At 42.9% G+C, this 13,813-nt stretch overlaps 1 protein-coding gene across 2 annotated transcripts in view; it reads left to right on the top strand.

Annotated features, from left to right (window-relative positions):
• BTBD3 (BTB domain containing 3) overlaps positions 1-11,537 on the top strand; it is a 30,821-nt gene extending 19,284 nt beyond the window's left edge. Inside the window, exons 2-5 of one of the 2 annotated variants that reach the window (XM_084776337.1) lie at positions 2,845-3,154; positions 3,659-3,749; positions 4,213-4,331; positions 7,440-11,537. In XM_084776337.1, the coding sequence (XP_084632463.1) occupies positions 3,012-3,154; positions 3,659-3,749; positions 4,213-4,331; positions 7,440-8,472 (1,386 nt within the window). In that variant the 5' untranslated portion in view covers positions 2,845-3,011 and the 3' untranslated portion in view covers positions 8,473-11,537. Of the gene's footprint in view, positions 1-1,588; positions 3,155-3,658; positions 3,750-4,212; positions 4,332-7,439 lie in introns of those variants that run through there. The other variant, XM_084776336.1, reaches the window with a different exon arrangement.
• The last annotated feature ends 2,276 nt before the right edge of the window (positions 11,538-13,813 follow it).

The raw sequence follows: 13,813 nt of genomic DNA, 5'->3' as shown, positions 1-13,813 counted from the left end.
TTTTTCAAGCTTTTCTACAAAGCTTGATTTTTCTAAATACGGTGGATCTTTCATTTCAAAAGGAATATTTTCTAAGATGTTATCCAGTTTCCTTTCTTGAACTACTCTTCAGTGATGTGAAGGCTCTAGATCCTTGTGCTGGACGTTGAGCTATCTCTATGTAAGATGAGCATCCACCTCAAAGCCTCACATGGTGTCCTTTTGTTTCTTCTGTTTGCCTCCTTCAGTTGCCAATTGCTCATGACTGCCTCGAAGCAGCTGGCTTCCTTTCCATTTTAATTGATTAGTTCTGACCTGAGAAGCCAGATACTGGGTTTGTTAGAAATATGTTTGGGATTTATGCTCAGAAGGACCCGCCTGTCAGAAGGGCTTTCCAGGCAGATGTGAATGAGAACTTCAGCAGCAGCCACCTAGTCCAGATGGGCAGCTCACTCGTTTTCCTAGTGTCTTTTCCTTGGTGCCGTGTGTGTGTGTGTGTGTGCGTGTGTGTGTGTGTGTGTGTGTGTGTGTGTGTGTTTGTGTGTGTGTGTGTTTGTGTGTGTGTGTGTATAGCAGAGGTGACAATGTCTTCTACTGCTCCCAGCCTTATTTTTAGTGACGGAGTATATTCATTCAATTGTAGTTTACCAGTGAGCTAGGCTAGCTGGCTAGCAAGGCCTCACTCTAACCCTTTACCCACTGCTAGAGCTATGGTTACAGGTACATGTTGTTATGTTAAGCTTTGCTTTTCCCACCTCTCTCCCTTCTTTTCTCTCTTCCTTACCCCCTCTTTTCCTCCCTCCCTCCCTTCCTTCCATTTCTATGTGCTGGGACCCAAATGGTGCAAAGTACTTGCACACCAAGTACTTAACTCACTAAGCCGTCTCCCCAGCCCCTAGGGTAGCCATGTCTGTGTCTCACACTGCTCACAGTGGCTTTACAAAGGAGTTTTAATGATAATGACAGCACAGAGGCTATTCCCTGGATTGACTTAGTGATTAGGTGCTAGGGATTTAAAGACTGACTATTGGTATATAATACGATTAGTTACAGTAACAACTAGTTCTCATTTGCCAGAGTCATCCTGCAGGTGAGTGTTCCACAGCACACAGGGCTGTGGCCCTGAAGAGTCTTGATTGAGGGGCAGCAAATAAACTTTGCTTTGAGTAAATCAGAGTAATCCCATAGCTAGGTGTGAGGGTCACTCTAGTCCTTAGTCTGTCTTTACAAATAAATATGCATGTCTAGGAGCTCCAGGAGATGCTGTTTTGCTAGAAGCTCTGAGGGAGCCTTATTCCCATTTAAAGCAAAGAGCCCTTTTGCCTTTTAGCTAGTTAATAAAGGATTTAGAGGACTCTAAGTAGACTTACTGCTGTGTTAGAGTATGTGGATCGGTTTATTTAAAAGTTGTATGACAAGATTATATTTAGTCATAAGAGTTGAGTTGGATTTTGAGATGCTGAACAAGGCTCCTATCTGGCTTTATCTTTAGTAAATTACAGTGTTTAAACACTGATTGATTATCACATTTGTCTCATTTGAAAAATTTGTTTTGTGTTGTTGTTGTTGTTGTTGTTGCTTTTTGTTTGTTTGTTTTTGGTTTTGGTTTTTGGAGACAGGATTTCTCTGTGTAGCCTTAGCTGTCCTGGACTGGACTCACTTTGTAGACCAGGCTGGCCTTGAACTTACAGTGATCCATCTGCCTCTGCTTCCCAAGTGCTGGTATTAAAGGCATGCACCACCACACAGGGCTTTGAATGCTGTTTTTATATCTAGAATTGTTTTATGTTCAGTACAGCTAAGGGTGCTGGTATATAAGCTAATTGTAGTTAACAGTATTTTGTGACCTGGGACTCCTGTCTAAGATCACTGCAGAGCTAGAAAACATTAGAGGGCAAGTTAAATGCATGGCCTTAGCAGAACATTCAGAGACTGAAAAAAAAAAAAAAAAAGAACACCCTGCTTCGACCTAGCTGTACTTAAATGTGTTTGGTTTAGTTTCAGTACATTGATTCCCTTTGGCTTTAAAGACTAGAAGATCCTGTTTGAAATAGTTGCAAGTAAATGCTGCTAGGAGGAAGATTTTTGCCAGAAAGAGAGATTAGACATGTGTTCCCATTCTTTGTTAATGGCTTTTGCTTGTTTCAGTTGAAATGAAAATGTTCCTGTACTAAAGAGAAACACGCCCCTCCCTTCCTGTTTGCAGATGTCTTTCATTTGCTGTTTATCTTATTTAAATATACAGTAGAAGAGAGAATATAACTGCTGTTCCTTTAATACTGAGCTGAGCACGCTACAATAGGTGTCACTGTTTGGCTTGGGCCAATCCTGATTGGTGGCTTCAGCTATTGGCTGGGAGCGCTGGCTGTCTGACTCGTCTGCAGGCCCTGTAATACCTACTCTGCTCTCTCCGATCCGTTCACCACACAACTTCGCCGGCCGCACAGACTCGCTGGGCTCCGCACATCTTGCTAACCTAATTCAGAAAGCAAGCGCCTCAGCTGTCTGCGGCTTGCCTCCTTCGCGCAGCATAGGCTTTCTAGGCGATCCAGAACACGGCTGTCTTTATGAGCAAGTAAGAAAAACAGGAATCATGATGGGAATGTATTTAACAGATCCGGTCCTGGATAAAACTTAAAGACAGTTTCTCTTCAACATAGTGAAAAGGTCACCTTGCCTGGCTGTGAAAAGCAGGAAAATACCAGCTTGTCGGTTTTCTGTTAACATCTTAGCTCTGGCTAACCTCTTTGCCTTGATGTTCGAGCAAATTTGGAATATCTAGCGCCAAAGAGAGACATCCTGTACTCATGGTAGATGATAAAGAAAAGAACATGAAATGTCTCACCTTCTTCTTGATGCTTCCAGAGACAGTAAAGAACAGGTCTAAGAAAGGCTCAAAGAAAGCAAGCAGCGGCAGCGGCAGTGGCAGCAGCAGCAGTGGTGGTAGTGGTGGCGGCAGCGGCAGCAGCAGCAGCAAGTTGCCCCCAGTTTGTTATGAAATAATTACCTTGAAAACTAAAAAGAAGAAGAAGATGGCTGCTGATATATTCCCCCGTAAGAAGCCAGCCAACTCCAGCAGCACCACTGTCCAGCAGCAGCACCAGCACAATCTCTGTAACAACAACCTCATTCCGGCCCCCAACTGGCAGGGGCTTTATCCTACCATCAGAGAAAGGTAAGCACCAGTGCTGCCTCCGGCATTGCCCAGTGTGTTTACTTTCAAAGTTTGCCAATATTGAAGGATCTGCTTTTGTGTGACCTGTAATGCATTTTAATGTGAATCTCCTCCACTTACTCTCTTCCCAGAAGCTTGACCAGCAATGGAAAGCTGCCTTGTATCTTTTCCAAAACAGCTGCTTTCCTCTTAGGTACAAATATTCCTGCAGGCTGGAACGTTTAAGTGGCAGGGTTGTGTCTGTGGAGCACAGAGGAGGGACACCCTTCATTCGTCCTAAGCCATGTGAAAGTTTGGATAACTCCTCCAACTTTAGCCTACTTCCCATGTGTCTGCAGTGATTTCAGACAGTTGTGTACTTGGATCCTCTCTTTCCTCTTTTGCTGTGAAGTCACTGAACTGTTGTAGCTTAGCTTGAGGCGCTTCTGTAAGTTTTGCATGCTGGGGAAAGGGATGTTAAGAATACAGGCTGCCGTGGATTAACGAATTGCCTCTTGTTTGTAGAAATGCGGTGATGTTCAATAATGACTTGATGGCAGATGTACATTTTGTGGTTGGGCCACCAGGTGGGACTCAGCGGTTGCCAGGACACAAAGTAAGCAACAGCTGCATTACCGGTTTAGTCCTGAGATTTACATAGTGAGACCTCTCAGACAGAGCCTGCCTCTGACAGGCAGGGCTTGTTTCACCGGATTACAGGGAAAGCAGACCCTTTGCTAGGGCTTGGCCACACTCACTTTTGCCTTTATTTCCCTGGTTTTATATGTCACCCGGAAACATGCTCTCTTCACTCTCCAGATTCGCAAAGTCCTCTGTTTACCATTCCAATAGAAATCAGATAAATGCACTTTGGTTTTATTTAGTTTACTGTGAGAGTGGGGTGGTATACATTAATGTCACAGCTGAGAACCTGTCTTTGGGTCCCCTGTCAGGATACACCCTGAAATACTCTGGCTGTGCATTTCCCTAGCTCTGACTTGCTAGCTGTTCCCGGGGGATTGGCTTGCTGGAAATGCTCTCCGTTTAGTGCATGAAATGAGATTTCCCTTTCTTCACAGTATGTCTTAGCTGTTGGGAGCTCAGTGTTCCATGCAATGTTTTATGGAGAACTTGCTGAGGACAAAGATGAAATCCGGATCCCAGACGTCGAACCTGCTGCCTTCCTGGCCATGCTGAAGTAAGCATTACTTGTGTGCTTGCCAAGAGCGAGCTTGTGCTGTTTGTACTCTGCCGGCTTCTCCCTCAGACCTAAGCCCTGTGTAAGAGAAAAGCTTCCGAAGAGAGAGGGTGCTGCTCGCCTTGTAATGGTTTCAGAGGAAACTGCTCTTCGTCTTTCCGTGGACGTCAGATGGAATGTTGCAGGCATTTAGAGCCATGTCTTAGCCTAGAGCCTAGGGGCAAAGAGCATATGTGAGCTGCTTTTTAATGACATTTTAAAAGAAAAATAGCTTTCTGGTATACATGTAATTTAATAAGCATGTGTCCATCCCTCCCCAAAAGCTATGCCCCACCCCCCACCCTCCAAAAGCAGTGCATGCCGAGAAGTGTCAGAGAAACAGACCTTTACTTCACAGTTGGAGGAATTATGTACCTTCTTTAGCTAGGCTGGGAAGGGTGCGTCTTCTGGGTGTCTCGTGACACCAGAAGTGGAACTTATTTATTTTCAGATCTTTGCCCACACATATTTTACACACACAATTGGACATGTGCTGGTGATGAAGAGATAGTTGAAGGGGGAAACAGAGTTTCTATAATTGCCTGTAGATTTATGCATGCAATCTTCAATTAGTAATATAGAAGTACAAAAAAGATTAGGCTATTACATATTTATGTAAAAAGTTTTATATCTTATAGATCCTGTGCAGACTATTGCATGTTAATCAGGCACCGAGAATCATCTTTACCCATGTCTCTAGTGCTAGACAGTGGGTTAGTCTGTATTATGTTTAAGCACAGTTACTTCTAAGTTGTGTTTTGTCTATTTTTAGCACACTAATATGTGAGTTCAAGGTTATCTTGATGGTCTGGGGATTACAGTTTACTGGAGTGAATTAAGAAAAAAAGTTTTCTTTTGTTTTTTGAAGAAAAATTGTCCAGTGGATCAACAAGTTTGATAATATTCTCACAAACTTTAAAAAACAATTATTATTTGCTAATTCCTGCTTAATGATAAATAAATTATAGTCAGTTCTAGAGTTTTAAGTATTTAATTCCTTGTACCTGTTAAGGCTTTGAAATCTAATTGAACTAGAACTTTCACAGTGGGAAGCAGGGAGATTAAAGGCAAGCAAGTATGTGAAGCCCCTTAACGTTAACCGCTTCCTCACGCCGAAACCTCAGTTAGCTGCCGGGGTCCTTGCCCTTCCTCACTGCGTGTGTGTGTGTGTGTGTGTGTGTGTGTGTGTGTGTGTGTGTGTGTGTGTGTGTGTGTGTGAGAGAGAGAGAGAGAGAGAGAGAGAGAGAGAGAGAGAGAGAGAGAGAGAGATAGTGCCATCTGTTGTTGAGTGGAGTGCAGCCCTACCTGGCATTTTGGCCTCACTGAAGTCAAGTAGCGTGTTACATCCCAGACACAAGTACAATCAAGAAACACACGCAAGAGTGGCAGAGAGTTACATCTGGCCCAAGCCTTTGATTCACCATTTGCCAAATATCTTCTCCTATACATGTATTGCCTACAGCCTATTAATACGTATTTTTTTTTAAAGTTCTGGGATCAGGTGGAGGGGTAAGACTACAACTGCAGTAGGGTCCCATTCCTTCGCCTTGGTGTGCTGCAGTCGAGACCGTAGTAACTGAGGTTCCCCCTCCCGTGTCCTAGCTGAGTAGCTGTACTTTTAGAAAAGGAGTGGCGGTTCCTTTACTTGCAGGTGAGGCTGCAAATCCAGCTGTGTCCTGGATGCTCTCCTGCTCCTAGCCTCTGGGCAAAGCACAGCTGTGCTGCAGCTGTGTTGTCAAGTGGTCTTGCCAGTGTAACCGGCTTAGCCTACTAGAGAAGAGAGTTTCCTGGAAGCAAATGTGTGTGACCGTGGAAACTGTTTTGGCTTGTGTGTGTGTGTTTATGTTCCCCCCCACCCCCCTTGCAAAAGCTATTCTTGATTTTTAAAGTTAGGTGTGTTTTACAAACATGGATAAAACAACTATTAAAAAATCAGATAAAGTACTCTATAATTTGGCCTAAAAACTTGAAAGGATAAATTTTCCTCAGTGTTGTTCACTGGTAGCGTTCTCACTGACTGGTCTCCACCTTTACACACTGGGTTGAGAAATTACCATCATCCCCCAAACACCAAGAAGTATTTTATCTCCTAGGATAGGTACAGCTCACTGAGGCACAGAATTAATGCACATTTAAGCTCTTTCTTTGCTTTGTCTTTTAATAGATGCATGTGAAAGTAATGTACTCTTCACTTCTGAAAGTAGGAGGAATATGTGGTGACACATACAATTTAGAAGTTTATAACTCAAATGATTTTGTGGAGTTAACTGAAAAGGTAGTATTGAAATTTGAATGTGGCGACTTAGTGAACTTAGAACCACTTCAGAAATATTTAGTATCCAGTTTTATTTTGTGTTTTAGAAAAGCCTCAAATCATTAAAATGTAACTTTTGACCTTAGAGTGTCAAAAAACATGTGTTTTTACTGAGCGTGCAGAAAATGGAATAAAACTGTACATATCTACTTTCAACACTGGTGAGGCTGAAAAGAGAGGAGGCTCAGAGGGTAAAGTGCTGCTGCTGCTGCTGCTACTGCTGCAGCGGTCCAGGCTTCAGGTTCCCGCCCCCTGTCAGATGCCTCCCAGCTACTGGTAACTCCAGTTCCAGGGGATCTGGGGCCCTCTTCTGGCCTCCACGTGCTTTCAAGTAAACAAGCATGCATACTTGCACACACATAAATAAGTAATAAATATTTGTAAAACTGTGATATTGGGAATGTCAGTACTTAATACATTGTGGTAGGATTGCCCTGTTTTCATCTTATCTCTGTTACACAGCCATCTTTTAGATAATTGCAGTATCTCCTGTTTTGTTGAAAATGTACCAAATACATCTTTATAAGACAGAGGAGGAATGGTAACACAAAGTTAATCCCTTTAATTATATAAGCTTACTGCTGAGCTGAAATCTTAATACCTTATGAATGTTTTTCAGATGCTTCTTTAACATGTTTGCAGTAACTGTCACATGAAATTATATTGTTGGACAGGCTTGAAAGCAGTGGCTTCCTTCCTTGCTGCACATGCTCATTTTGTGGAAATCCGCTTACATGTTGGATGCTTTCTTCCAGATACATCTATTGTGATGAAATTGACTTGGCTGCAGACACGGTGCTGGCCACACTGTATGCTGCCAAAAAGTACATAGTTCCTCACCTTGCCAGAGCCTGTGTGAATTTCCTGGAGACCAGCCTGAGCGCCAAGAACGCCTGCGTACTTCTCTCTCAGAGCTGTCTGTTTGAGGAGCCGGACCTGACGCAGCGTTGCTGGGAGGTGATTGATGCCCAAGCTGAGTTAGCACTCAAGTCCGAGGGATTCTGTGACATCGACTTCCAGACACTCGAAAGTATCCTCCGCAGGGAAACGCTGAATGCCAAAGAGATAGTGGTTTTTGAGGCAGCCCTGAACTGGGCTGAAGTAGAGTGCCAGCGGCAAGATCTGGCCTTGAGCATTGAAAATAAACGCAAAGTCCTAGGGAAGGCCCTGTACTTGATCCGCATCCCCACAATGGCCCTGGATGACTTTGCAAACGGTGCTGCGCAGTCCGGTGTATTAACTCTCAATGAGACCAATGACATCTTTCTCTGGTACACTGCGTCCAAAAAACCAGAGCTGCAGTTTGTGAGTAAAGCCCGAAAGGGCCTGGTCCCCCAGCGTTGTCATCGGTTCCAGTCATGTGCCTATCGGAGCAACCAGTGGCGCTATCGGGGTCGCTGTGACAGCATCCAGTTTGCAGTTGATAAGAGGGTGTTCATCGCAGGCTTCGGGCTGTATGGCTCCAGCTGTGGCTCTGCAGAGTACAGCGCTAAGATTGAACTCAAACGGCAGGGTGTGGTCCTGGGCCAGAACTTGAGCAAGTACTTCTCTGACGGATCCAGCAACACCTTCCCTGTCTGGTTTGAATATCCAGTGCAGATTGAACCAGACACCTTCTACACAGCCAGTGTGGTGCTGGACGGCAATGAACTCAGCTACTTCGGACAAGAAGGCATGACGGAAGTTCAGTGTGGCAAGGTGACTGTCCAGTTCCAGTGCTCCTCAGACAGTACCAATGGCACTGGTGTACAGGGAGGGCAGATCCCCGAACTCATATTCTATGCTTGAACCTTCCTTTCCTTATGCAGCACGAGGCGCCCGCATGGGCCCTCCTTGCCTGACGCTTAGCTCATCTGCAGATATGTGGTCAGCACAGGTAATTTGTAATGAATGAAGCAGTAGACAGTTTCTAATGTCTTTGAACCTTTTAATTATGTACAGGCTAAAATGCAACATTCCGCTTTTAACTATATGCTTAGAGGAGCCAAGTTCTTACTCAGGCTTTGTGGTTTTAGAGTTGCGTCTGTACGCCTAGGGAGACCATGTGCTTTTCCAAGTGCCCACCCACCTCCCACTCTGTACCTCTGAAGAAGATTTTGGATCAACTTGAATTTCCTTTGATGAATGGAAATATGTATTCTAAAGTAGTATCAGTTATTTTTAAACAGAACCCCTTCCTTAAAAAAAAAAACAATCAAAACAAAACAAACAAATCAGGTAAACCTCAGTGTACAAATTTGAAAAGATTTGCTTTGGAACAAGTCAACTTAGAAAGTAGAGGTAGGCCGGTAGTCCTGCTTGACTCTGCTCTTCCACATTTGCTGTTGCTTCCGGGCCTTGCTTTTAGATTTCCTTGTATCTTAGGTTCACATGTGTTGCACACTAACAGTTCACACTATTGGGGTGAGGACTTGGGTGTTTGTGTAGGTCCTGACTTCTGCTACGAAGCCGACTTACATACTTCCAGTGTAGAAGACACGATGCCAGAATGCAGACACTTCTTTCCGAAGTGATGAAGTTAGAAAATCTCATTGGTGATAGGGAAAAAAAGGTTGCAAACCTGCTAATTTAGACGTTGGATAAAAGGGAAGCCCGAAAATGCCCTATACAACAAATAGTTCAGTTTACCAGTGAGAGGCATACGCAGTTCAGAAAAGCCATTCTTGCCTGGCAGCTTTAAAACACCCCCTCCACCCCCCATCCACCCACCCATCTCACACACACACACACATTCTCTCTCTCTCTCTCTCTCTCTCTCTCCCTCCCTCCCTTCCTCCCTCCCTCCCTCCCTCCCTCTCTCTCTCTCTCTCTCTCTCTCTCTCTCTCTCTCTCTCTCTCTCTCTCTTTCCTTGTTCCTAAGTCTTAACTACATAGGAGTCCCGTTTCTCATTCTTCCCTCCCTTGTTAAAAGAGGACCAAACAGTTCTTTAGAGGTATGGAGTAACGGTCTTGTAGCACTACTTGTCAGTTCTTTATGTGCTTTTTCTTTTAAATCAAAACGTTCTTTATCTGCTCTTTGACCATAGACGATCTTATGTGTTGATTATGAACGAGCTTCTGTACTGCTAGAACCTGGCCTCCGGCCATCTTGAAGTGCCAATATATGCCTGCAGGGTTTTTGAAAAAAGGTTCGGAGTGACACTGGGTTACTCCGAGTATTCACCTCATCAGCATCACATGCAGTTCTTATTTGTCCATGATATCATAAGCAAAGAGGGAAAAGCTCGCAGATAACTTCTCCTTCCATGATGGCTCGTGTTGGCTGAGTGCCTGTGACCCTGGTAGTGTCCAGTGTGGTCACTTGAAACTGAAATATCCAGGTGTTTCTGGGCAGTTTTTCTGCTCAGTGTGATCCTGAGATGGCTCCCCACCACCCAGAGTGTGGTCCCTGGCCGCCTCCTTCTCCTGCTCTGTGAGCCGAAGATGGCTTATTTGGAGCAGGGGCTAGTCCTGGGGTGTGTGTGCCTGCGCAATATGTGCACGCAAGTGTGCTTGCCAACTCAGGAACTGCCTCCTCCCTGCCTGGCTAGTGGTGGGTGTGTCAGAAATGCCCCCTCACCCCTGCTGTTGCCAGTAAGGCCCAATGAGTGACTGCTTCCACTCACTGTGCTTCTGGGACACTTCTTCCCCTGCAGATAAGGGCTTGTGGCCTTTGGCCAGCTTCCCTGGTGGAGGAGAGCACTGGATTATGGGAAATGTTGTAATCGTTTTGCCATTACTTACATCTGTTAACATAGGTGACCAAAAGCTGTTATTGGTAACTAGATGAATATTCCTAGGGCAGCTTTCCAAAAATATCTCTCAACTGCTTCCTAATAAAGGGGATGACAGTTTGTAGTTTTGGCAAAGCATCAATGAGATAAAAGTACATTGTCAATTGAAATAAATTCTACAAAGGTTTTTGTTTTACAATTATGGTTAAACATTTCAGTAGCTCATAGCTACCATACAAATTGGTATGGTACATACAAAGTGACTAGAAGGCACTTAACTTTTAAGCCAGAGGAGAAGGAACTTTTGTTTATCGCTGATTGCTTCCTGTCAGATAGTTGGGCTGGGTGTGATAGCCTTAAAGGGGCAGGTCTATCCCCAACTCACTCTTACTGTGACTTAGCTGCCATCCATGTGGTTAGGCGAGTGCAGTTCACTGAGGATGGAAGGACTTAAGTTTATATTATTATTTTTATGTTTCCAAAAAGACACATCCAGTTTCTGATTGGCCTATGTGAAGAACTGTGGATAAGAATGAAAAGCTGTACCTAAAATAAGAAATTTTGTGTTCTGAACCTATTCTCTTATCTGCGTTTTTCAGCAAAATGAACGATAATGCGCTTGCTTTGGTTTTCTTTGGTAACTTTGAACTTTGTAGCTTATAAGAATAGAAACCATTGTTCTGACAGCGCTGGCAGCTCTAGTATATAAATACAACTTTATTAGGCAGAAAACGCTGTAGATGCTTTGCCCAGCATACATGGCAGTCTTCATCATTGTTCATACTGGGGATAAGGGTAACTAGGCTAGCAGTTCTAATGCAGCATTCTTTAATCATATCTTAAGATAGTATTTAAGTAAATGGTCTGATTTCTACATAATTATTGCACTGAACTGTCTTTTCATTTTTTTCTTTAAGGTGTTTAAATAAGCTCAGCTAATTCAGGACACTGTAGCCAATGTGCATCAGTGTGCTTGACTTTAGCAGCTTACAGCATTATTTATGAAGGAAAATATATAAATATGAAGTACCTCATGTTGAATGTTATTGTACTGTATTTTTAATGTAACAGTGCAGATCTTGTTAGACACATGAATGTGTATAATCATGTTAAATGCAAATAAAATAAAACTGGTTCATAGATTTGCTTCTTAGCATTTTTGTTGCTCCCTTGAAATGGTAAAAAATTAATTCCCTAAATTTTGATGGCACTGCATTTTACAATGATGGTTTCGCAGAAGCATTTGTTTGCGAAGTATTCAGTATCTTTGATTCCTAAAGAAGGTTAAATTTGAGGCAGAAGCATAGGAACAATGAATATGTTAATCAGTTGCATTGTTCAAAGCCTGACTGCTCAGTTAATAAGAGTGAGTGAATGGTGCATTCGTGGTCCTGCGTGGAGCTTGTGGTTGCCTAGCATTCCGAGCTATATTCGCCGTAGCTGCTTACATGGCTGGGCCTCCCTGTACTAAGGGGATGTTGTACTGAACCACATGTGGCTTTTGATGGGACCAGCATTGCTGTTTTCTAAGTTCTTAATTCGATCCGGAAATAAAATAAACTTCCAAATGGGAATTTTAGTGCAGTTGTTATATACTCGGGTCGTTTCCCACTCTGCTTCCCAGTGTTACTGCTTCTTGGCCTTTTTTAACAACAGTCAGGTGTATCTCCCTGTGTCGCATACATCCTGTACAAAACACACCCGTGTACTCCTTCATAATTATGTCTACAGAGCTGTGCATACATAAACTTTTCTTTGAATCTCTTTAGTACTTTCAACTGTACTTTATTATGCACCTTTATTATGGCTCTTTCATCTCACCAGGTCTGTCTCTACCTTTTACTTGCTCAGAGGATTTTTGGAGTTACTCCTAAGCATGAGAACTGGGGTTCCCAGCCCCCACCTCCACCCTCATCAGCTTAACCCCAGTACAACCTGAATTGCAAAGATCTTTAATCCACCAAAGTCTGGGCTTTTATCTCTTCTTTGCTTCTGTTTAAAGCTAATCCTCCTGCTTGTTTTCATTATCCCAATTCAATTGTGGGGACCAAGATCAACATGTGACTGAAATTACACTTCCAGGTTGATTGGCTTGCCTAGAAAGACTCTGGACCAAAACTTGAGAGAAAACTTTTGAAAGAAGAAATTAAGTTATATAAAATGTAGAGGCCAAAGAAGCAAGTGGCCTCTAAGTATCTGCCGAGTCTTTGAAATCCTTCAGTGGAAGCTAAGCACACTTTTGGATTTCCAGGTCCAGTGTTGCTTGCAGTGCCTTCCACTGACAACTGATGAGTTGTTTTTGTTTTAAACTCCACCCTCTACCTTTTAGAATATATATTTTAACAAAAACTACTTCTAGAGAATTTTCTTTCAAATTAGAGGTTGTGCACTTAATTCAGTAGCCAACACTGGTGGGTGGAAAGTTTCCCAGTTGGGAATTTGCCAGCATGGGGGTAAGATGAAAATGCAAATATGGGCAGAGCCACTGAGTGTGTTGCTGCAGTGCCAACTCTGGCTGCCACCATCTGGCTTCTGAGCAAAGTCTGGACATATTTCCTTCACACCAACCTTTCCCCTCTGTTGTCTTTCCTAAATCTTTCTAGCAGAGTACAAATGATTTCCACTGTGCAGGCTCTGTCCCTTTTAATTACTGCTTAGCTTACACTTTACTGAAATGTCCAGTGGAAATACTTATACCCTTAATGTCTGAAAAGCCCCCGGAGGTAAGTGGACGCTTTAGGACAGCTAGCTCTTGCTGCTTCGCCAAAGCTGCTGATGATGGCAGGAGACGTGGTATGTTAAAGGTCTCTTTGAGGCAGTCTTTCTCACCAAGGCCATAGCAGTATAAAAAGGTACTTAAGTTAGGACACATTTTGGTATTTATTACCTTGGGGATCAGTTTTATATTTAGTAAACTTTCTTTTATGCTCACTATTTCGCCTGTTATTTTAGAAGAGTGAAATTATGGCAGAAAAAAAAAAAGCTAGAAGCAAGTTCTATGAATGACCTTGTTAATTTTAAATGAAGACTGTTGTTCTGTGTGAAGCTAGAATAACCAGAGCTATTTTGATGTGTGGCAGTCTTCACTAGGGCTATACAATTTGCATTTTTTCCCCTTCCTATCAAAAGAATGGTAATGATTATTTAAGGGCATATGAATAATATTTCAAAGCATAAACTAAAGAATACCACCTTCTGTTACACCACAGAACCCATGAAAATGTACTTTTGAGATATTCTGTGCTTCTCACGGAGTTCTCATTTTAGTTCCTCCCAAAGTGTAAACTTTAAATTATTTCAGCATCTCTTATTACAGTGTTGAAACTGAACCAGCCCTTAACTAATTCAAAATTGAAAGTTGTCACCAATCTTTACTCTTAAGAAAAATGCTGTTTCTAAGAATATTTATAGATAGC

Source organism: Acomys minous, assembly GCF_964271855.1.
Source record: "Acomys minous genome assembly, chromosome: 3".
Taxonomy (NCBI): Eukaryota; Metazoa; Chordata; class Mammalia; order Rodentia; family Muridae; genus Acomys; species Acomys minous.
This window is presented reverse-complemented; position numbering and strand designations above follow the sequence as displayed.